Genomic DNA, 24431 nt, shown 5'->3' with positions numbered 1-24431 from the left:
ACGATCACTTTAGAGTTCCTTCGATAACAGCCAATTGCATGAGTTGAGCACGCTTCAGTTCGGAGTTACTGTTTTCCAAAAAATCCTGAAGTTGTTGTTTGACATGCATTATTTTTTCGAGTGCATTGTTTTCCGTGTCTGATTTAATAGTGATGACAACATGAATAGGCTCATCGAGATGTTCCCATCCTGAACGTCCACGAAGACGTTCTTCTCTCGCATCATCTCTAGTACAACCTGACAACAAGGTTGAATCGTTAATCAAAATTATCGAAGTATTCACCTTTCCCACGAATGAACAACTTGCATCCAAGATCTTTCTCCAATTGACGAATAGTGATTCCTCGTGGACCGATCAGACGTCCAATTGGGTTAGCATTACTGGAAAAGATTTGTTGCGGATAGAACCCACCTGGTCAATTAAAGCTTACTTTTTGGTCCCTTCCGGAAAATAGAGTTTGTCACGTTTCTCAATTTTCCCTTCGTCATCTTCATCAACTTCCTTTTCCGAGTGAGGTGAACTTCCTCCTCCTCCTCCGATCAACGACAATGTTAAAGGACTGAAACTCTGACGAAATTTCGAGGACCCTGGTGCCGGGGATGGTGTCATAAACTTCGATTCTTCCTTCCAGCGGTTACCGTTTCTTGATAACTCGATGGAAGGCAGTCCTGTCTCTCTTCCAGCTTCTACACGTGGAGTTCCTGAAGTCATCCTCGAACCAAGATTGTTTAAAAGCAGTTCAGCATCCAAAACGCGTTGGATCTCACGTATCAGAAGGTTCTAAAAAATGTAATATCTTTTTTCACAAACTAAACCACCTACTTGAGCGTTTCGAAATTTGGCAATGTTATTCGATTCGTATATATTCGTCATGGAATGAAGCTCTTTCATCAGTTCGTCTAAGTAGCTATAAAATATTGTCAATTATTTCCTTGTTTGGCAAGTTGAAATCGATTACCTGCCGTTTGGGCGATTAGTTGGTGAGTCCTGGTTACTCATTTCGCGTTCCGAGTTCTATCGAGATGGAACCGAAATATTCGGTTGTGGTTAATAAACTACTTGATAGTTGGTAATGACAAAAGATTTGATTCTGAATTGGAATAGAATTATGGGAGTTATAGAGCATTCATCTGTAGTTCACGTATTTATTCTTAAGTACATTTCCATTTTAATTGAAATTTCAAAAAGTTTTTTTCAGGCCGACCCATTCCACACAGTCTTCGGAATAGCAGCTCTTTCTCTTTTTGGCGATGACACATTGGAACCAGTTGACCCGATTTTCTGCATGACGAAGAAGTGCCTTAAAAATAAACGGATCGGGATGTTTTGAAGAAGTGTGATAAACTGCGTGTCTATGTAAATTTATATCGAAACAGAGAATCATGTTAACGTTTTTTTATTTATTTCTTAATTTATTGTAACAAAAATATTTAAAACAAAGTACTTCTCGGTGTTGTGACTTCTTCACTTTTCGTCCTTCGATTCTGATGTTGTTTTTGTTTGGCCCTCTCACACGAAGCGATAATTCCAGGCTTCTGCTGTCGAGAATTTCTCATTCTATTTCGTTCTTTCTCTCGATTTTCTTTATTTTTTCTGAAAAGGAACTCCACAAGAGCGGTGCACATAGAGAGGACCATTCCACCAAGAAGAATGTAGAATATTCCAGCAACTTTCGATAAATTCAAACTGCTACTTGTTCCTCCATCAGATGTTCCAGTATCGCATTGACCACGATCATACCACCATTTGTTTTCCAACTTCTTCAATTCTCCTTTTTCGGAAAGGTAAAGGATGGCCAGGTTCAAGGATACTCTGGAAAAACAACTATTTTTAAAAAGAAGTTTTCGAAAATCCTTTCTCAAAACAATTCGAATTGCTCATATTCTAAGAATTAGAAATTCCCATTAATTACCTCAACGGATTTCCAATTTTTGTAGCGATACCGTAACCCAAAGTATTCAAGTTCTGTCCAACTTTCATTGTATCACATGGTCTTCGTCCAGATTCATAATTATTAGTTGTTTCTTCCAGCAAAAACGCATATTTCCCTTTGCTTGTCCTCACTTTCTCGATTCCATCTGCATACGAACTGACGAATATTCGATTTGATGTGCTGAACTCAGATAATTTTATTTGTTCTGGATACGAAAAAGAACCTATTTGATATTGACTGTCTCTCTAATTCCATTTGTTTTTGTGTCGTACTGACCATAAAATTCCACATTTTCTTGTAAAGTGGCACAATTGAATCCTGAAAATTCGTATTTTTCTCTGAAATATTTTAATTGGATACCTCGAAGAAGGCAGCAGTAGATCCACCTTCAACAACTCCGTATAATATTTTATTCTGATTCGCCAAATCGTCGACACTTTCAATCGGAGGTGTCATTCTTTCTGAAAATATTTTATTCACGGATCAAAAATGAATCGTTTGATACCAAGAGTGAGGAATGCTGCAAGATTAGCTGTATACGAAGAAACAATAATCAAAGTGAAAAACCACCAACAAGAAGATGCGATTCTTCCAGAAACCGCTCTGTAAGTAACATCATATTCAGCATTTCTACGAAAAGTATCACCTCGGTAGAATATCGGTTCCCTGTTGCATGAAAGCTGCTAATGTGAACCAAAGTGAGTTGTAAAGAGTGAATTCATTAGTTACAGTAAACTCGCCACGTTTGAATTCAATTCGTTTTTCGTATGGAGAGAACCAGGAAACCAGAAATATTGTCAGTGAAACCTGAAATAACGGGATTCAGTCAATTCCGAAAAAGAAAATACGAACCCCAAAATAAGAACTCAAAGTGAAAATCCAAATAGTCATTCCGAGTGGTTCCATGAACGAAAAGATATTGAATTCTTGTTTTTCTGGTTTTTTAATCATAATTGATATTCCAGTTGTCATGAAAGGTTTCGAGAAATCGACGGCTCGTTCTCTTTCTTGAGTTATTGTAAGAGGAGCCACTGCCACGTCAGCTGTCTTAAAATCATCCAATTAGAGAGGAAACGACTGAGTAAATACCTCATTCAAAAGATATCCAATCATTCCATCCCAACTTCCATCCGCTTGTCTCGCTCCATATTTATTTCCATCAGAAATAAATACATCATACTCGAATCCAGTGATATTCTTGGCCAGTAAATTCAATAAATCAATACAATATCCTTCAAATCTGAAATAATAATTGTTATAATTGAAAAGTTTCGTTAGGAGAACTGATTACAGTAGGAAAAGATGGTGTTTCTGGATAAAAAGGGGTGTTCTTCCAAATCAAAATCTTTCATCTGTATAAAACATCAAACCTTTCCTTTTCCTTCCAAACTCTCATTAAGGCTTTACTAACCTATCGTTCCCTTTGAGTTCTGGCTCTCCAACATTTCTTCTTTTCAACATTACAAATGGTTTCACGAGAACAGTGACCACATTGAAGCGCAATTTCCACGGTTTCGATGGTAGAATTCCCTTTCTCATTTGACTTGAATCTTTCTTTTTTTCCTGAACATATCTCTCTCCACCAAGTAGAAATCCTTCGTCTTGTGCCCATTGAAATCTCTGATTCAATATTTTTCACGTTTAAACACACAAATTGAGAAAACTCACTTCCCAAATGCTGTTTAATGAATTGACTCCCGGTTTTATCTCTACAATTTCAGCCGAGAAATTAGTCCGTCTTCCAGTTATTTTATCAAATTGAATCCTCCCTGTCAATGTTCCATCTTGTTCCGTAAGAACGACTTTTTTAATGGATTCTGCTATCTTCAGTCCATGTTCGAATGTTTCGAATTGTCTTGTTTCAGTTTGATCTTCGTGTGGTCTACAGTATAATCCCTTCTTTCCTCGGTTAAATAATTGATGGCGAACGAAAGATCTTCAATTTGAATTAATCAAATTATCAATACTTCGTTAAAAGCTCACTTATCAAAAATCCCTTTTCCATGTTCATTCATTGCTATCTGTAATGCTTTTCCAGCAACTAAAATGGCATCATGTGCGAATGCAGCAGCTGTTGGAATATTATCAGTGTTTGAGAAACCACCGCGGTAGACATCATGAAATTCTGCTCTCGTTTTTCTGAAATAAATCAGAAAATAATTTTCAGAATTCATATCCAAAACTCACAAAAACTTTTTATTATTCTTGTCAAATATTCGGAAGATTGTGATGTTAATGAGCGAGAAGTGGAATCCAGACAAATCGTTTTCATCGACATCCTGAAAAATAATTGTGAAGTTCAATTAAGAACAGTCAGTTCAAGAAATCAACTCACAAAATTAGAAAATACATAATGATACTCTTTTTTCACGAGCACACTTTCCTCGAGAGCTCTCAAAAATGCTCGAGTACGGTAGCTGCCTTCTAGGTCCACAATAACATTTACAGGTCTGAAAATATCAACATTTTGTTTATTTTCATTTAAAAAAAACAAACATCGGTTCGTCGATTTCCTCCGAACTATCATTACTTTTCAATGCATGTTGAGTTGATATTCTTCGATGGAATTCATTCAGAAACTCCTTGAACATTTCTTCATCTGATGGAGCCACATAATTATCCACGAATAACTGATATTTCGGAGATTTTTTGTGTAAATACGAGAACATTGTCCGAAGTGTTCTATCTGCTGAAACAACCATTTGAATACTGAAATTTACAAAAGAGAACCAACCATTTTTGCCGTCATGAATATAAACGACATCTCTCCATCCTTTATACTGTATATAATCAATCAATAGTTGCTCAGCTGAAGGAGCAACCGAGAAGATCATTGGATGATTGGATGAGTGTTTCCCACTTGATACGTAATCCATTTTTGATGGCTCCCAGTCGATAAGAGGCATCTGAAATGTCAAAAAAGGATGAAAAGGGAATGGAAATGATGATGAACCTTCATATGATTTGCAATATCTTCATAGATACCGTAATTTTTGAAATTTGTACCAGCCAGCATCAGCATATACCCAAGTTTCATTTCATCACAAACTGAAACTTTTCATCTTTAAATTCAAAATCTTTCAAAATTTCCCAACTTATTCTATTCAAATTCCACATCATAGTTGCCATTTCCATTGGCGGAAGGTCTCTTGTACCTAAAAGGACGTCAAAATCTACATCGGACAACGCGTTGAATGTCATTTCCGCCAGTCGGAGCATCTGCGAAAAAACGAAAAAATTTAAATATTGTTTCTTGAAATCTTCGAAGATTTTCAAAAAAAAAAAGACGTTTTTAAAAAAAATACTATTAAGAAAACAAGACTCACTTCAATAATTGCGTGCGCAGTATCATTATCAGTATCTGTTGATGCAACGAATGCTCCTGAAAGTTCATTGACTTTCATCTGATACGATAACATTTTTTGATAAGAAAATTTTTTATTCAGACGTTCAAGTTTTAGTTTTCCAGAAATTTAATGTAGGATTACTGTAGGTAACGTTGAATTCAGTACTCCTAACTGGTGGTCACAACTGGAATTCACGTTTTATCTGATGACTAATTGGAAATCTGTATCATTATTTAAACAAAAAATGCATTTTCTGACTCGAAAAAACTGAATTTCAATTTGAAAAAAAAGAAGAAAGATTATGCTACTTTCGGTTCGAAATATTGAAAACTCTTGATCCTTTCGTACATCTAGATACGGAAAACAACTCGAAAACTGAAGAAATTCTTGAATTATTTGTCTGAACAGGTTCCCCCCAAAACACTTCGAAATCACTTACTCAACGGAAACTTTTTCGAAGTTTCTCCTATTCTTGTGAATAATAAAAGTATGAATAATAGGAACTCTCTTCTCATTTTCCAGAAATATCACCTCAGAATCCAGTTACAATTTCCATATCTCGAGTAACTTGAGTAAGTAAGAAAATGAGTTAAAAGAGTCCTTTTCCGTTTTCTTTTTCTCGTTTCTCCAAAATTGAAAATGACAGCTTCTACGGGTAGGAGGGACCTCTTCTTCTTCTTTTCCCTACTTCTCAAATTGCTTCTTGCGCGGATTCTCGTAGAAGCAGGAGGCATAAACAGAGAAGAAGAAGAAGGACCACTTTTTCAATTTTCTGCCCGTTTTCCGTCCATCCCACGGTTAAATTGGTTGGAAGAAGAGGAGTCTGTGAAAGAAAATAAATGGAAAACGAGAAGATTGACATTCTATTCTCCCTAAATTTTAAAAGTTTCAAGTTCTTCGTTTCGGAACACTTTTATCCCCTTTGAGCTGTCTGTTGAAATTCTTTCTTTCTGTTAAATTAGTATTGCAACAAAATCATCTTTTAAAGAACTTTCATTCAAGTCAATTAGAAAATGATAATAAATAAAAATTTGGAATAAGTGAAGTGTATATGCCAAGGTATGAGGAAAGGGGGAGTAAAAGAACCAATATGGTTCAAGAAAGTGCAGAACATAGAAGAAATCTAGACATTCACTAAAAGCACGTTTTCTTCTGTTTTTAAGAAAAGAAAACAATTTACCAAAAAACTACTAAACGAGGGCACTTTTGATTACAAGTTATGAAGAGATCCATATTAAGAACCACGGATCTTTTGTCTTTGATAAGAGCGGGAAATTCAGAAATCCTTCAAAACGATAAGAAAAAACGAAATCACAAAGTATGGACCCAAGAGATTATGAGGAATAGAAGTGTGGAGGCGGATGATGCGAGATATTGTGTGTAATGTAGTGAAAGAGAAGAAGCACTGAGGAACAGAGTGAAATAGTAGTGAGCAAAATGGGAATTCAAAATGATAAATGCATAAAAACTCGAATTTCAAATTAATACAAAATTTACAAAACTATTGAGCATCAGTGTAATTTGTGAAAAGCTCATAGTCCGACAGGTGTCACCGTATTATTTTCGATATGGTCAACAGGTAATCCGCTTTCGTAACGCTTCCACATTAAATCTAGAAGGTCCTCCATGTCATGACAATATTGTTTAACGTCGAACAGTGTTGACGTGGTACGTGCCATCCATACTTTTGCACGCATAGCAGCCAAACTGAAATTTCGAGAATTAACGATGGACTGAAGTTGATTAGGAGAACTTACTGATCAGCATCATTTCCCAGTCGGGTAGCAATATCAACATACTCAGCCTTTGTTTTTGCGACCAGCTCAGGTACTCCGAGAGCATACAATTGGGATGTTGCAACACGAGAAGCCAATGATTCCACTGAAAAGTTTCATTGAAGTGTCTGAATTTAGAGATTTTAGCTTACATGGCATTGTGACCATTGGCGTTCCAGTCCATAGAATATCCATTCCCGTTGTGTGTCCATTACATAGAGGAGTGTCTAGACATACATCAGCAAGTTGTCCACGACGAACATGTTCTTCCTGTAAAGATAGCTTAGAATCCCAGATGTCATTCTTCTAAGTACTAACCTTTGCAGCGACATTACTGAAAACAATTCTTGATGGCTCAAGACCTCTCTCAACACAATATTTTCTGATGTGCTCTTCTCCTTGATATGGGAACCTGAGAAGCCAGAGAATCGACTTAGGTACATTCTCGAGGATCTTGATCCACATGTCAAGAGTTGATGGATCTATTTTGTAGAGTTGATTGAAATTACAGAACACAATAGCATCGTCAGGAAGTTGATATTGAGCACGCGACGTCAGAAGCACTGAATTTGGAATTTCCTCACCGGTCGCTGCTTTGTGATGCATTTGAGACTGAAACAAATTCAGTTGTTGAATTTTTAGAGATTTTTTCAAAGGCATGTTTACCTGCCCCAGGCCGTTTTGTACGTTCATATCCTCCATAACATTCATTGTCATTTGTCCGGTCATAATCATCTGTTTAATTGGCTCGGTTGGCACTTCTAATACAGGAAGAACCATTTCCGCTCTGACAAGTTCTTTGTTTGGTCCACTGACAACTTCTGTATCCAAAACTTGTTCTTTGATCTCTGATTTAGCGAGAATTGGATCCATATTTGCTGTGTTCATGATAAGGCATGAATCTCTTTCAGTTGCTTCTTTGTCTTTCACCACAACTTTTTCTGTCAAATGGCGGAGCATCTGAGCGTGATCTCCAATGAAGAAAGTGTGTGGCATATAGGCGAGCTTCTCTGTGAATGCACATGCTAATCGGAGTGGAGTTGTTACCGCGTCAGTAATGATGTAATCCATGAAGGTTGCTCCAGAAGTCGACGGATATCCGAGCCACATTACTTGTATTGGAGCAGGTCTGAGAGCAAAAATCTCATTTCTGGCACCTTTTGTGTATCCATTCATATTGATGAGAATATGAATTCCATCATGGGCGATCTTTTCGGCTGCTTTTCCATTGCATGGAACTTGTGATAAATCGACAAAGTGTTCGGATTCAGCCATCAGTTTTGAACGGAAATTGGTACCATCATTGACAGAGAGAGCATAACAGAATACTTCAACACGATTACGGTCATGCATTCCAGGAATTGACTGCATCAAATGAGATGTTGGGTGATTTCCGAAATCAGATGACACGTATCCAATACGAAGGCGTTGTCCTTTCTTGATACTGAATCGGTCAGCATGAATTAGCGGCGTTTTCCCGAGCATTTGAACATGAACCTTATCGAAACATAACGATGCATGTTTAGAAGCGATTGCAATTCGAGTAGCATGTGATAATGGATAAAGCATTGAATGATGTGGATGGACTGACGGTAGCCGTTTCTTTCCGAGTTGGTCTTCCACAATTTGAACCAATTTCCGTACTCTTCTGTCATAATCATGCCAATCGCAGATAATTTGAAGGCAGTGTGCGAGATTACAGAACGCATCTGGGAATTCTGGTTTCAGTTTGAGTGCGGTCGAATAACTTTGTATCGCTTCAGCCATGTTTCCAGCGTCTTTATGAATACTGGCGAGATTGGAATGAGCATCAGCGAATGCTGGATTGATTTGAATTGCTCGATTGTAACACGCTATGGCAGCAGAGCTATCTCCCATTTCTTTCAACGTGTTTCCCATATTTGAATAGGCATCAGCGAATGTCGGTGATATCCGAATGGCTTCTTTGTAATGGAGAATAGCATCTTGAAGTTTTCCTTGTTGCTGAAGTATTGAAGCAAGATTAGAGTGAGCAGCAGCAAATTCTGGGTAAATTTCTAGAGCTTTCAGGTACAATCGAGTAGCATCTTCAATCTTTCCTTGTTCACGTTTGATGTTTGCAAGATTGTTTTGCGAATCCGCGTGGGTCGGACATAACTGGAAACAGAACATTGCAGGAAATGTTGTATTATCTTTTTTCAATAGACAAATCAAACAAAAATTATTATTGACATAATTCCGGCAATCGGAAAACATCACTCTCATAAACAAGTCACTAAACTCCTCCAAATAACCATTGATCATGGAGAGAATGTTGTTTGTGCAATTCATATTCAGGATTATGTTTAATGCTCTCTCACCTCTAACGCCTTCATGTACATTGTTTCAGCTTCCGATACACTTCCTCTCTCTTTCAGAGCATTGGCAAGATTACAGTATGCATCTGGGAATTGTGGTTGCAAATCGATGGCTTTTTTATATGTGTCAATTGCCAAATCTAGCAAACTGAAACAAACAAATTAAAGAACTGGATCAATACTCGTATTCCTTACCCTTGCTCGTAGTAGACACATGCTAGATTTCCATGAACAACTGCATGATTTCCAGATAAATTCAATGCTCTTAAGTATGCAGAAACAGCTCTGAAAATAAATTATATTGAAAATCTGTCGGTTTCCAGAATAATACCTGTCGAAAATCCTGGCTTCCTTGAGAACATTTCCAAGGTTAATGTAGGCGTCGAGAAAGTTCGGATCCAGTGTGACTGCCTTCTCAAAGTGATGAATTGCTAACCAAATCTCTCCTTGACTATTGAATACACAGCCAAGATTTGACCAAGCGACAGCGAATTGAGGTTGAGTTTCAATTGCTTTCAAATAACAAACCTGAAGAAAAAATATTTTAGTATTGGACCAAATGAACTTATTTTGATTCACCTTCGCCTCTTCCAACCTTCCCATTGCCTTCAACAAATTTCCGAGATCACTCCTCACACAGTACAAATCTGGATTAATTTGTAAAGCATTAAAGTACGCTGTGACCGCTTGTTCTAGATCTCCACCGGAAACCAGTGCAGCAGCTAGATTGATATATGCATCGATGAACTCTGGTTTCAGTTTCACAGCCATCTTATAGTTTTCCAGTGCTTCGGCTAGATGTCCTTTCTCTTTGTAATAATTTCCAAGATTGCTGTATGCTTCGGCACATTGGTTATTAACTTTTATAGCGAGCATAGAGTACTGCATGGATCTGGAAAGAAAAAATATATACACGAATAAGTATGAACCTTCCGTACTTTTCAAGATTTTTTGTTTGAAAGTTGATAGCAGAGAGTAAAAGTAAAATGGGTAAATTCTGTTGATCACTCTGAAACACCAAGTTGCAATATTTTTCAGCATCCGAATAGTTTCCTGATTGAAATTGTCGATGAGCCAACTCCGTTACTTTTTCTGGAAAAAAAGAACACATTGTATTCAGATGGATCTGAGAACTTACTCAAAGTTTCACTGACACCATTGACAAGAACTGTAGGTTGAGGTGGAATAACGATAGGTTGAGCTAATGTTTGTTGTGAAGTAAGAAGAAGTTGTTGTGCACCCGAAACGCCATTTAGTTGATATTGTTGAGTTGCTGCTAGTTGTTGAGCAGCAGCCTGATTCTCCAACTGCTGGAAAGGTGTGTTATTTCTGATGTTCGAAAAATAACTTTTTAGGTTGTATTTTTTTTAACTTACAAACCTTTCGAAATCTGACCATTTTTCGCCGAAACATTTTTTGTTTGAGAGAATTCAATAGAAGATAAAATGAAGATATGATGATAAAGAGGAGTGTACCTAATTTTTGGAAAGGAATCAGTAGTCACCTATTCTCCTTTTTCTTGAAAAGTCCAATATTCATTGTATCTCAAACAGGTTTTTCCCAGGTTTCTCTGTGATTCCACACTCTCTCTTTTTCGTGTTCATTTTTTTATTTCTATTTATATGTTAGTCTGTAGATCATCATCACCACGAGTGTACATGAACAAGTGAACTATAGAATGCGAGTTTATCACGTCATTTCGAAAAGACCGTATTCCCAGTGATGTACAGACAAACATGGATATCTGCGGTGCCCTTGAAAGGGAAGCGTTCCAGTCATAAGAAATGTTTACTATTGATAAATACTTCAATCATCTCAAAAAGAACAGCTTGTTTACTTTACCGTATGATCACTATGTTTTCGTTTCAAACCAAACAAAAAAGCTTAATTTTATACTTACATTTCGAATTGCCTGTTGCACAAGATTCGCAAAACCAGGTGTTTGCATTATACTGGCCATTGACGCGACATTTACGTTACCAACTCCTCCAGCAATAGCAGCAGGAACTCCAGCTGTTATACTTCCAGTAATACCACCAGCAATTCCACCAGGAATACCAGCAGTGATTCCTCCCGTAATACCCCCATTGAGTCCACCAGTAATTCCACCAGGTGCGATGGACGGAGCAAGTACCGGATGTGGAGGTACTGCTCCGGGAGCAAGCTGTTCTCCAGTAGCTCCTATTACCTGAAAATTATGGAAACGATTAGAAAAATGACTATCACCGATAACCGAGTGGGGAATCCTGTTCTAATAGTAATAATTTTAATTCTTTACCAATTTTTTAGTTACTGATATTCTCGAAGTGTTTCAAAAGTTAATACTTTTTAATACGTGATTCGAAAGAATACAGACAAGAGTGGTAAAAGTCACATCCGACATTAACTTCTGAAAACTTATCTAAAAAATAATCCAAGAAAATTAAATTAATCGCAGCACCGTATCACTTTTCATAAGTTCCTTCTTGAAACTTTAAAAATATGGTGTTTTCAAATTTACCTTATTGTATGATTGGAAATAGTTGGGTTTATCCATCATCTAATCCATTCGCAAGAATTCTGAAATATTATTTTATTAATGATATGACTGATTAGAATGCCGAAAAAACAACAAAAAAAAGAAGAAAATATAAATTTTATGAGTATCCAGAACTTGACCAGAACTGGAAATGGTTGGTGAATGAACTAGAAAAATTTAACAAAAAGAAAACTATAGAAAAAAGGCCGAAAAGTGAGAGAGTGTGACGAGACAGAAAAGAGATGCCAAAGACCACTGTCTTCGCATCTTCACTCTAATCATTGCGTCTCGTTTCTCTAAAGTCTCTCGGTCTTTCAAGTGTATGTTCTCTCATGCAATGAGTAACAAGAGACGCAGAGAATTTGAAGAACATCAAAGAAGATGAGGATAGAGAGAAATGCAGAGATGGGCCATGTTTGGCCTTGAGGAAGCCCGAAAATGGCCCGTAAAAAGTAGTTGGGATTTATTGGTTGGTGGTATTAGGCTGGATTGGTGTTATGACAGGTCAACTGTAACTTTCATACAGACAAAATAGTTGTAGCACTCAAAACTAATTTGAAAAACATTCAAATGCTGATGCTGATGAAAATGAGAGCAGAAGAGATTTGCTTCCTCATCCATCAGTTAATCTTCTCCGAAGTAATTTCTCGAGAATAATCTCAATGTACTCTATAGAATTGAGATAATGAGAGAAGAATTATGGTTTCGAATTTCAAATTAAGAGAGATTTGCTATTCAACGCTGTATTCCTCACAGCTATTTTACTGCTTTCATTAATTATTCGGAATTTTATCCTCTTACAATTATTGTACATACATATGTGCATACAGTAAAATCAAATGCATACAGTAAAATCAAAATAGGACATCGACTACCGCCTAGAAATCAAACGGCCAAACGAAATAGTATGAAAGATGGAGAGTTTGAGAGAAATCAAAAGAACCTTTCAGTTTAAAAGTGAAAAAGAAAGAAGTGATTAAATGAAGAATGTTAGACGAAAAAAAGATGAGAGAAGAGGAAGATTGATGTCATTTGTGAACTTTGAGTCTCGAGTTGAGAACTGAGTTTTCATAATATTAGTTACAAAGTGAGAAATGTTAGTGTTGTGATTTTTCTTGATTTTTATAAATCGACAGTAAAAATATAACATCTGGAAAATACTCTTCAATCAGAAATAGTATTACAAAATGAAAAAAAAGATCTAACTGTAAGATTCGAATCCTCATAAAATTTGCTTGTTATTGAATCTTTTTTAGCTCTCAGAAACCAATTTCAATGGACCAGAATATGGAATTCACAGACCGTCGATCAGAACTTTAGGTTTTTGGAGAAAGTGAAAGAAGAGAAGACATCAGTGTTCAGAAAAAGGAGAAACAAAACAAATACTTAAGATGTTAGAAAAGGTTTTGAGACGCGTTGAAACCGAAGATTTCTTTCTCGATAAGTTGTATCAAATTGGAATTAGACCTCTAGTAAAATTAAATTTTACCGTATCCGTTCAATTTTCGACTATAAAGAACATGATTATTCAAGGCTTAGTGGTAAGATAAAAGGAAAGCCGGGAAAAATCTGATGAAGAAGAATTGTTCTACGTAAAAGCCCTTTGATGATGTCATTTTGAATTTGTGATGTCAAACGGAGTGAAAGATCGAAAGATCAATTCGAAAAAAGTAAGAATGAAAAGTATTTTCTGACGATGAAAACAATGTTCATGATTTAGATGTTCTAGATAGGAAAACAGAAACTTTCAGATTATCTAAGAGAGAATATCTGAAAATTGATTTTCAGTAAGTGCAAAAATAAAGAAGAGTATGTGGGGTAGGCGGGAAACATGTGTAGAAAAAGAAAAGAAACGTCGTTTTCTCTCTCTCTCTCAAAAAAGAGCAAGTCCTTCTTTTTTCGTCTTTTTCTTCATCTTCTTCCAGTTTGTCTACCCTTTCTGCGTTTCTTTTCTCTCAAATTTCTCCCTCCCCCACTTTTCTTTTTCGACCACGGGGTATCCCCCTTGGTCTTGTGAAAGCGAGGCAGTATTTCAAATAGAGATGCCGCTAGAGACGTGGAAAAGACCCCACAAGAGACACGCACAGAACTCTAGACACTCTCCATTTCATATGATGTTAGAGTAAAGTGGAATTGGCTTTGTGCCAGAATTACAACTGCGTGAGAAAGGAGAGAACTTTCAAATATATTGTCGGATTTTAACGCGAAGTGAAAAAGGAAACTCTGACAATTAGAGTCTTTAAAACCCAATCTGAAAATTTATTTCCGAATTCTCTTTCGTTTCGACTTTTCTAACATCTATTAAAAATCAAAAATAACTTTTAGTGGAAACAACAGGAAATTACACATTACGAACAATCGATTTGTGAGAATCGAGTCGAAAAAAAAATTGATGATAAAGACGGCAAAAACTACGGAATCTACTGAAAAGAGATGGAGCGGTAGATTTTATTTAAGAAGGATGAAGATTTAGTGATGATGATGCACGTAATCCGGATCGTACGAATCGGAATCCAAATCCAGTGAAGTTTCGTGAGACGTCAAATCGTCATAGTACGCCTCTCGGAAATAGTATTCGTACCTGGAAATGATATATTGGAGATGTAGATCAGAAATACGACATTTAAAAACGTGGAAGCAAAACTGAGTTCGTTTTACTAACCATGGCTCTGGAAGATGATGTCCGGTATGCCAGGCAGTTATTCCTGCTTGATGATCCCCATTCTTAGCAATGTAGCCGTATCCGAATGGAGATTTGAGAACTTCTTTGCGCATTACATGGAGGAAGTGTCCAGTATCACGTGGATTGGTGTACAACTCTCCGACTTCGTGCTTTGGAATTCCATCGAAAGCGAGCATACGGGCATCAAATTTGTTCGTGACACTGAAAAAATTTAATGAATTTTGTTTTTCAAATTTTCGAATACTTACTATTGTCTCCATCCATTCCATCCAATTGAATCAACAATTGTATTCCATTCTTCCATAACATCTCCACTATGCCACTCGAAGAAATCGAGATCTAGCCGTTCAATATCCTGCAACTCGAAAACTTTTCATCCAATAACTCATACCGTAAAAACTCTATTATAGGCGCACGTGCCACTGTTTTTCAAAACTCTTTCGAAGCGGGCTTCTATTAGAGGGTTCCCCCCTATTAGGTTTGAATAATATTATTTGTCGCGGAATTAATATGTCTTAATTCACGACCTAGCTAAATCACCAAAGCCACACGGGCTCTTACAAATAACAATCGTCTCCACTAGACTACAACTTTACACGAACAATTCATTAACCAATTCTACGTAACCTTCCAACTTCTCTTCCGGTCAACTCCAACTACAATCAGTCTACCGAATGAACGTGACCTTGGCCTTTGACGATCTGACCTTTCGATAACCATCTGCCCCACATCTTTCTGCATATAAGGAAATGGAATCAACGGGAAACGTCACTCTTGCTTCAAAGAAGCCTCCTCAGCTCCCTTGCCAAGCCGTCGTCACAACTACTGCACCGTCGAAGACTTCTGTGGATTCGAAGAAGGAAACAACGATGGATCTCAAGATTCCCCTCTTTGGTTAGTGTAATTGAATAAAGTTGTTTATTATTTCTCTCTCTCTCTTACTGTTGTCGCCAAACTCATCTGACTTAGGGTCCGCCCCCTATAAGTCAGAACATTATTCACCCCGCTTTTCAGAGAGCACCTCAAATAAAGGGACGCTTCTATTACAGTTTTTAGGGTATATTCTTTACACTTCGAGTTTTACAATCGACGTACCTCTACAACAGCATCCGTATCTCCTGGTTTAGTCCAGTCGTACGCAAGAATTTTCGAGTGATTCCTATACTCGCGGAGTGAATCCTTGTAAGACTCCTCAATCGTTTTCAAATAACGCTCATCGACTACAGCAATTTCGTCGGTCTATAAACAAATTTTTAAGAGGAAGTGTGATTCTATAACTCACATTCCCTCTTCTCTTGATGTTTTCAAGGCACTTATTGGTTGGAGTTTTCAAATAAACGACCAAATGAGGCCAGAAGTGCAATTGAGGAAGAGCATTTTTGCGGACGAAGTAATAGTGCTTGAAGTCTGAAATTTCCGATATGCTAATTTGCACTACAGTTTCTTTAATCACATTCGTGTCCGATATAATTCTTGTCTCTCATAGCGTTGGCAAACACGAAATCGGAGTGAGGGGTACGCTCGAGAACAACTCCTTGTCCAGTATTCAAAATATGAGCGAGGGCGTTCAGATATTGATCAAATCGGCAGTTGAAAATACGATCTTGCATTGCAGCCGAAAGTTCTCCACGTGGATTTTTGTAGAACATGGACATGTCCGGGAGACGGTAGCGAGCTGGGAACTGAAAAATAACGTATTTTTTACGTCTCACCGAAAATATCGACGTCAAGAAATATCTACTTTAAAAATTAAAAATACATCTTTCTTCGTAACTGTCAAAATAGATAGAATCAAACCTTGCTGTAGTAATTGCGAAGATCGTTTCCGTATCTATCGATGAGAATATCATCCATTCTGAATTCTGGGATATGGACGAATCCCAGCTGATCAGCAAGCTGTTTTGCCAAGGTTGTCTTTCCAGATCCAATGTTTCCCTCGATAACGATCAACTTGGAATTTTGATGTAAATGAGCTTGAGTATCATCTTTCAATCCATCAATATAATTGAAACCTTTGTGCTTATAATCCCATGGTTCTGGGTGCTCGGATGGGAGTTTGAGAAGACTCTTATGAACAACTCCTCTGACCTGATTCGACAGAGTTCCGGTTCTGGAGCACGCCAGAAGGCCATTAGCTAGCCCACCCAGCTTGCTCATGGAACCCGGCATTTCGAGTCTAAAAATAAATATGATTTATTGAAAGAAAACAGAACGAGATAGAATTACCAGTTCAGACTGATAAAGTCAGAAAGTCAATACGAAAACAGAAATTTTGAAATATTTCATTATGGATAGTTCCTTTCGGTAATTTTGGAAAATCTACCGTGAGAATCTTATTTATAATTAGAAAAAAAACGGAACTTTAAGAGAAAGCATCATAGAAATCAAACAGATCAAACAGCAAATAAATAGGCGTATGTCGTGGAAACATATCGTGTGGAACTTGAGGAGCGAAAGTTCATGAAAGTTGCAAGATTCAACGACGGTCTCCGTACCGTCCTCCGCTTCCAGCGCCACTACCGCTCCGGTGCCCACTTCCTGATCCTGCACCACTTGAACTGTACCGACTTCCACCTCTGTCACCGCCACGATCCCCGCCGTAACCACGATCTCCTCCGTATCCACTACCGCGATCGCCATTACGATCCCGACCTCCACCAAAACCGCCACCACGACTGTCTCTGAACCCTCCAGAAGATTCACGACGATCTCTATCGTTCCCTCCACCGTTACGATACGAATCTTGTCTTCTGTCACGACTACCACTTCGGTCTCTATCCCGATCATCGTATCCACCTCCACCAAATCCGGATTGCATTTCTCGTTCTTCAATTACTGCTTTAGATTCACGAGTTTTTCGGGTATCTCCTTTGCCGCCACCTGAATGATAGACAACTTTTCACAAGTTTCATAAAGAAAACACTTACCAAGTCTTCTAGGGAGCCATGTTTTTTGGGTACGACCTCTTTCATAATCAACAACAAGCCGTTTCCCGTCAACCTTGATTCCGTCCGCTTTCTTATATGCAGCTGAAACTTGCCATTGAGAATATCGAAAAACCTAGATGATGTGAGATGAAAAACTTACTGCAACCTGATAATGCGCCTACTAGCTCTTCTTACCTAACCTACCGACAAGCGCTTACCTCGATGACAATAGCGGCATCAACTACTTACCTCAACTACTTACCCATTAGTCCTAGAAGTTCGTTTAATTGCAAACTTACAAGTAAAACTTACTTGCGGACTGCATTTTCAAACTTACAAAAAGGTCCCCGAAATTCTCGCATAACAAAACTGACATATGTGAACAAACTTACAATGCGCTCATGAAAAAAATCAATCTGAATTTTCAAAAATAAGTTTATGTTCAGGAGATACAAACTTAGCCTACTTCAAGTCTCATGTAATATATTTTGAGTAACATAGAACTGGGCTGTATTTGAAAAAGATAGTAAATGTTCTTTCTAAGGTCAGTTTTTAAGGTTTTAGTATTTTCAAGGAGCTCACCAACAAACAAACCTATCAGAAATTAATCGATAGGAGAGTTGCGCGCTCTGCCATTCCCATTCATTTCCCAGGAACTCACACCGACCACGTGACTGTAAAAACGACAAAAGTTGTTTTTTTTCTTTTTTGTTTTGCTTTGGCATAATTTTTTTTAATTTCTAGTTTCCGAGCAAGCAAATTTTCATGATGAATAGTCAACATATTCCTAATTAACATAAACCTACTATGCATTTCCGCTTTATCGCTGTATTCGATGAAGGCATATCCCCGTGGTTTACCAGCTTCATCATGCACCATTGTTAACTGAAATAGAAGAACTAAAATTGAGAAATGTAACCTTTGCAACGTACCTTCTTAATTTTTCCGTATGCTTCGAACTCTCTCCTCAGCTTACTCTCTGATGTTTCATAATTCTGAAAAACATTACCTTGTGAATTCTAAAAAATATCTCTTACAATTCGCCCAACAAAAAGTGTCCGATAGGGATCTTCGGAAGCTCTTGGATTTTCCGCAGGATTCCATGTTGCGATCCCTTGCTCAACTTTGTATGCGAGTAATTCATCTTTCTGTCGCCGTTTCTCTTCTTTAGCTTGAGCTTTGGTCACAACTGGAATCTTCGCTGGTGTATCCTTTGGATCCTAAATTGTTTATTTAATTAATTTTGATTAAATAAAAAAATCAACCTCAAATAATCCAATGTATTGAGCAACTCCAGTCATCGGCGCTCTTTTTGCATTTTTGTCAACGAGAAGATCCTCAACCGGAGGAAGATATTGAACTGGCGGACGAGCTTCGAACAGGGCCAGGAGATTGGGCGGTAGAAATGCTGTCATGTCACCTGTAATATTTGTATTTATTCATTAAATAGTAGGAACAATAATAGATCGAAGGAGAAAAAAAAGAAAAAGAAGCAAGGAAAATAGAAAGTTGAAAAAGAAAAAAAGTAGAATCAGATGGCTGTTCCACGCTCCAGATCGTCCTTGATATCTTCTGTGTACTTTCCATAGTACTTGTCCAATTTCTTGTTGAATTTTTTGTTCTTCTCGTTGATATAGTCAATTGGGGCATCTGGATCGTACAGACGCCGACGATGATACTGTTCTCTTCTTTTAACTTGTCCGTGCACATCTTTCACCAGACGGTCCATTGCAGATGAAGTTGGATAATGATTTCCTGAAAATAATTGACATTAATATTATTTATGCGTTCTACTTACCATGAATGAGCGTATCCGCAGTCGGGTAGAACTGCTCTCCTCCTACACATTCTTTCATCTTTTTATAAGACTCCAAATCAGGGTCAAGAGCAGCAGTCAAGCGGGTGTGTTGACGAAGAGTCATATCTTCATACGAAGCGAAACCTTGATCGGGATTCTTCTTTCTCTTTCTTTTCTGTTCCAATTTTTCTGTCACATCAGCAGACATTTCCAAACTTCGGACCCTTTCGAAGTCTAATCCTTTATCCTCCGCTTCTTTACGATCTTGCAATTCTTTCACCTGCCATTGATCTCTTTCTTTCTTTGACTCATGATTTTTTGGAAGTTTACTACGACGATCTTCTTCCACGACCTGAAAAAAATCACAGAACATATATCGACAATAAATCGAGTAATTTACCTGTTCATGATTTTCTTTTCTGGCTTTTTGACGAAGTTTGTGTAAATCTCGGAACCTTTGATTGAAGTCTTTCATCTTTGAGCCACTGGATGAAGGGCCACTGCTACTAGCATGGGAATCAGATGACATCTTTAACAATATCTTCGTTGGTTATCTGAATGAATGGATTCCTAGCTAGAAATTTAGTAACAACGAACTTTAATTTGACTCGGTAAACAAATTTCAGGTCATTCAGAAAAGTATCTAGGGATGTATCAACAAGATAATCGATAAAATTTAAACTACATATAACAAAAGTACAAAATATTGAAGAGTAAACATTCAATAAAAACTCTGATTGAACGAAAATCGACAAAATAAACCTGGGCGAGGAGTGCAGTTGAGCGCGTTTACTGTGATTTCTAGTACTTCGTAAGCGGAGCGGTCGCGGCGCGGTCGTCGTAGCGTGCGCTCAACACACCGAACGCGTCAATTGTGTGGCGTTTCGGGCTTTTTCAGCTCAATCTGGCGGAAATTTGAATTTAACTCGTCATTTCCAAAAGTATTAAAATTAAGAGATCCAGTCTGTTTTCGTTTTCTAATACATCCCTATTGTTTATTTTTGTCTTTGAATCATTCTCAAATCAGAGGAAGGTTCAGTTTTTTCAGTCGTATATATTTATAAGTTACTGACCAAGTTGATTTGCTCTTCTTTCTTACTATTAGTTTGCTCTAGTATCATTATTTTGGAAGATTCTGAATAAATTCTAATCGTATCTTTCAGACTCATGATGATGTTGAATAGTGCAACAGAAATAATCGATGACAACATGGTCGTCGAAGGATATGAAGAAATCGCAGTGGATGATATAAACGACATGAATGTAGGTATTCGATAGAAAAAAGGGAAACGCCGGTTTGAGAGTCTATTATTTTGCTCATTACAGGAGCTGGTGGTGGATAATGATGATGATGACAGTATGCAGTATGAAGAAGTTCATGACGACGAGTACGGTGGGATGGCAGTTGATCAATACAACGATATTGTTTCATTCAAAAAGTAGTTGATTTTCAAACCGAAACTATGGGCTATTTCATTTTGTTTTTCAGAACCAACAATATTCCTCAAAGTGTCCTCAATAGAAATGATAGAAGCGCTCCTAGCCACTGGAGAAGCCGCTGTAAGTGTTTTTCCATGGCCGATGATAACGAAACTCTACTCTACTACAATCCCGAAAATGCTGTGAACGCTGTTCCGAAGGTGGTAGTGAAGAAAGGAGAAGTTCGTAAAGTTCTTGAAAGAATTCACGAGCTCATCGGGCACCTTGGACAAAAAAGAACGTAAGAAATTTTTGTTGGTTTGACATATGAGCTAATCGTTCAAGCTTTTCAGGCAAATGGTTGTTCTTCGCAAGCTGTACTGGCGGTCCGTACGTCAAGACGTTAAGACTTTCATTGCTTCCTGTGATTTTTGTACTGAGAAAAAGCTTCATGGAAGAAAAATAACAAAAGCACCTGTGGATATTACCTCTGAAAATTTCGACATTTCGGTGCTCGTAAGAGAAAATATCGTTAGTGGAAGTACTGATCGATTAGAGTTTCATCTTCTTGGATATAACGAAGCAGAAGTACGAGAAGCGTCTTATACAAGAATGACATCGTACACTTTTAAAGAAACAGCTAGCGAGTATAGAAGTCGATATTCAAGTCAACCAACAGGAGTAAGTATTTTTTAACTTGTGGGCCGTGAGACATTTGATATGTGTTTTCTGAAGTTTTGTAATACTGAATACTTGCAGCCTCCAGCTTTCCGTCGGCAACCATACGTGAAAAAGCTCAACAATCAGTCAGTTGGATATCTTGTGCCTTTTCATCAAAGATCTCGTGCTGTTGAGCCCGAATTTATCGAAATGTATGGGCGTGATGTTTATTCACAAGATATGATTTACGAAACCGTGCCTGAAATGGAAGATAATATGATGAGACCGAGAGAAGAAGTGAAACGAAAAGAGACTCAACTTCCTGATGCACATCCTATAACTCTATGTGGTACAGAATTGAGTTCAAAGAACTTCAAAACAGAAGACGAGGTAAATAGCGAATAATATACTGAAGCAAACAGAAATATTTCCAGATTGTGTTGGATGATACAATTTCTCCTTCTCGAGCTGGGCCATCTTCATCTTCTTCTTCTTTGCCTGGTTCTCCTCAGAAGCAACATATGAGATACGCTCGAAAACGATCGATCGAACAAGATTCAGATAGAAGCAGAGGTCAAATGAGGGAATATCACTCATCGGAAAGACAGGAATCACCTGCTCCTACCACAACAGCAGGTCTTGTGAAAAAGAGGAGAAGAGAGTTTCCAAGTATCCGTGGAATGGCAAATCGATTTAGTATGGCTATAGGTGAAACAGACAGAATTGGTGAGTTAAATAATTTGTTCAATTCATGCGACTTATCATATGAGAAACATTTTCAGATACTAATGAAGTTAGCCGATCTAATCCGCATCTCATAGAATACCCGGATCCTAGCACTATTCTCCGAGGAGATAATTTAGGTTTGCCTCCTGTTATTATGGCTCCTTCTACAAACGATGAAGTTTGCAAACTCCAGATTGAGGTTAATATTTGCTCACGTGAAAGTTTTATTTTCAAATTGTGAATTTCAGGCTCTCCAACGTCATATTCATCTCCAAAAAATGCAAGAAAAGTTACTTCACGATCAATTCGAGGCATCAATGAGGATTCCAATCACGAGGTATATACAACAAGAAGAAGAAGTACAAGAAGAGCAGCTTGATGTAGAGCACGACATGAACGTGATTAATAATCATCATCAAGTATACGAGGACGAAGATGATGTCTCACAAAATCAACGTCGACATATTCGTCATCAGTGATAAATTTTGAAACTTTTTTGTATTTTGACACAATTTTTGAAATAATCTTAATAATTCATAAAAATTCACTTTCAGTTTACGCTATCTCATCATTTTCTAACTAAGGCCACTCTCATGTCTATTACTAATATTAATGAAATGATATACTGCAACATTAAGATAAACCTTGATTATTTTCTATTTAATCAAACGCAAAAATCTAACTGTCTATTGTATTCTGAGAACTAGTATGGAAATGTTTACATTTTCACAAGTAATTCAGCACTTTTCCAAATGTTCTCCAGCAAAACTATGATCAAAATGAAGAAAGCAGGAATGACGAAAACGGGAAGAGCCTTTTTCGTTAGTTTTACTGACTTTAACTGAAGTAATGGCTGCGCACAACGCTCTAAAGCGATTTTTCAGTTCCCTTTCTTTTCTTTTCGACGAAAGTTCTAGACCATAAGTTAGGAAAGTATTTTATTAATTTCAGATTACCTTCACAGTTGGCCATTAAGGTGTTTGCAAAATGTTGCCATTCCTTCCCGTTTAAAAGTCAGTTAAAGTCAATAAAACTAACGAAAAACAGTTCATCCCGTTTCAATTCTTCCAGATTTGTGTACGGTCTCAAAACTTCTAGTCACTACTGTATACACAATTATTTTTTGTTTTGTACGCAATGCGTCGTGATTGTGTTTGCGGGCCGAAAAATGGCGCGACTTTCATTTGATGCGTGTTCATGCTCATCGCTCAATTTTCCACACAAAATTTCCCACGTAGGCCTACGCGTAGGTGCACGTGTTCTCTCACTTTCAAACATGTTTCCAACAAGATGGTTTGCCGCTATGCATTATTTCAATTTTTTTAGGTTGCAAAATCTGGAAAACGAAATTCTGTTTTTTTTATAACTGAAAATAGTTTTCGGTCGCAATCTAGGATGTTTTGGTTGTTTATGTTGACTTTATTTTCTCTCAAAATCACGCCATGCACTGAGTCATTCTTTCACAACTGTAGCTGCCTAGTAAACGTGTAAAACGAACACGATTGCGAAACATTGTTTTCTCGCTGTGCCTCCTCTCTCTCTCATAGAACGCTCCTTTCCATCATGTAGCATTCAAATTACGCGGGTATTCTGACCACCACTTCTGTCGAGACACTACAGGGTCTAATGTGGTACATACTCGCCTTTCCTTTCATTTCCTTTTGTCACTTGCTTTAAAACTAACTGATGCTCCATCATTTTATGACAAAGCATAAATTTTTTTAAATAGAAACGTGATCAGGTGCAGTCATCTAAATACTCGTTTTTTCCGGTTCAGTTGAAGTCAATTGAAATACGATAAGAAAAAAATGTTTACCATTCTGATGTTCTACAGAAACATTTAAGGTTATTATTCATTCCTGGAATTTGAAAAAAAGTATGTTCCTATCCAACCGAAATCTTATATTATATATATAAGACTTCGGTTGGACCTTTGAATCGATAATCAATGTTGTCGAATGCTCTTCTTCCTATAGTGCTTCGAATGCAGGTTGGATATAATTCTATTCAATAGCCCCCTGCTAGGCCCGCTTTCCAGTCGATGTTTAACTAATTGATTTTTACTTCTGGTCCAAATGTATAAAGTTTTGAGTAATTGAAAGCATTTACTATTTTCATACGACTGCGAACTTTTACTTCACAGTATTTGCATAATACGTACACGTCTTACCAATGAGGAGATGAGATTTTCTTTTTCTCAAGACTCGTCTGATCTGCAGGTCAAAATTCTTAGAAGATTGTTAGTGGTGCCATGTGCTTACTCGGCCCTCGTACCATTTTCTGTTTATTTTCACTGTATTTTCTTCAC

The 24431-nt window shown here is 37.5% G+C and overlaps 6 protein-coding genes across 6 annotated transcripts; 1 reads left to right on the top strand and 5 right to left on the bottom strand.

Moving 5' to 3' along the window:
- Nucleotides 1-4: 4 nt before the first annotated feature.
- Nucleotides 5-1000, bottom strand: GCK72_009852 (uncharacterized protein; the record flags this gene model as incomplete). Its single annotated transcript, XM_003113113.2, has 5 exons — nt 5-237; nt 284-381; nt 432-781; nt 824-908; nt 960-1000. 5 exons carry the CDS (start codon nt 998-1000, stop codon nt 5-7), a joined length of 807 nt encoding a protein of 268 aa, XP_003113161.2.
- A 431-nt stretch (nt 1001-1431) lies between these two features.
- Nucleotides 1432-5338, bottom strand: GCK72_009851 (uncharacterized protein; the record flags this gene model as incomplete). The annotated part of the gene is made up of 18 exons (XM_053727566.1): nt 1432-1813; nt 1914-2114; nt 2158-2252; nt 2295-2395; nt 2440-2537; nt 2581-2741; nt 2787-2981; nt 3024-3174; nt 3346-3554; nt 3603-3870; nt 3918-4073; nt 4122-4213; nt 4270-4384; nt 4431-4623; nt 4669-4840; nt 4888-4982; nt 5030-5153; nt 5261-5338. The coding sequence occupies 18 exons, from the start codon at nt 5336-5338 to the stop codon at nt 1432-1434; spliced, it is 2886 nt and encodes a 961-aa protein (XP_053587143.1).
- A 1475-nt stretch (nt 5339-6813) lies between these two features.
- GCK72_009850 (uncharacterized protein) lies at nt 6814-11931 on the bottom strand (the record flags this gene model as incomplete). The annotated part of the gene is made up of 13 exons (XM_053727565.1): nt 6814-6988; nt 7039-7162; nt 7209-7326; nt 7375-7668; nt 7723-9192; nt 9396-9540; nt 9588-9677; nt 9724-9920; nt 9972-10284; nt 10331-10484; nt 10531-10702; nt 11293-11580; nt 11893-11931. 13 exons carry the CDS (start codon nt 11929-11931, stop codon nt 6814-6816), a joined length of 3579 nt encoding a protein of 1192 aa, XP_053587142.1.
- Nucleotides 11932-14379: 2448 nt separating this feature from the next.
- On the bottom strand, nt 14380-18935 carry GCK72_009849 (uncharacterized protein; the record flags this gene model as incomplete). Its single annotated transcript, XM_003113003.2, has 13 exons — nt 14380-14491; nt 14573-14794; nt 14842-14948; nt 15689-15832; nt 15876-16000; nt 16047-16275; nt 16391-16769; nt 17089-17473; nt 17521-17622; nt 18327-18405; nt 18453-18515; nt 18558-18740; nt 18786-18935. The coding sequence occupies 13 exons, from the start codon at nt 18933-18935 to the stop codon at nt 14380-14382; spliced, it is 2280 nt and encodes a 759-aa protein (XP_003113051.2).
- A 116-nt stretch (nt 18936-19051) lies between these two features.
- Nucleotides 19052-19847, bottom strand: GCK72_009848 (uncharacterized protein; the record flags this gene model as incomplete). The annotated part of the gene is made up of 3 exons (XM_053727564.1): nt 19052-19275; nt 19319-19670; nt 19719-19847. 3 exons carry the CDS (start codon nt 19845-19847, stop codon nt 19052-19054), a joined length of 705 nt encoding a protein of 234 aa, XP_053587141.1.
- Nucleotides 19848-20485: 638 nt separating this feature from the next.
- GCK72_009847 (uncharacterized protein) lies at nt 20486-22602 on the top strand (the record flags this gene model as incomplete). The annotated part of the gene is made up of 8 exons (XM_003113197.2): nt 20486-20581; nt 20645-20757; nt 20808-21038; nt 21091-21418; nt 21497-21787; nt 21832-22123; nt 22180-22322; nt 22372-22602. The coding sequence occupies 8 exons, from the start codon at nt 20486-20488 to the stop codon at nt 22600-22602; spliced, it is 1725 nt and encodes a 574-aa protein (XP_003113245.1).
- Between the last annotated feature and the right edge of the window lie 1829 nt (nt 22603-24431).

The sequence above is a fragment of the Caenorhabditis remanei genome, chromosome III (genome assembly GCF_010183535.1).
Source record: "Caenorhabditis remanei strain PX506 chromosome III, whole genome shotgun sequence".
Lineage (NCBI taxonomy): Eukaryota > Metazoa > Nematoda > Chromadorea > Rhabditida > Rhabditidae > Caenorhabditis > Caenorhabditis remanei.
The sequence above is the reverse complement of the archived record's forward strand: the minus strand, read 5'-3'. Positions and strand labels throughout refer to the sequence as shown.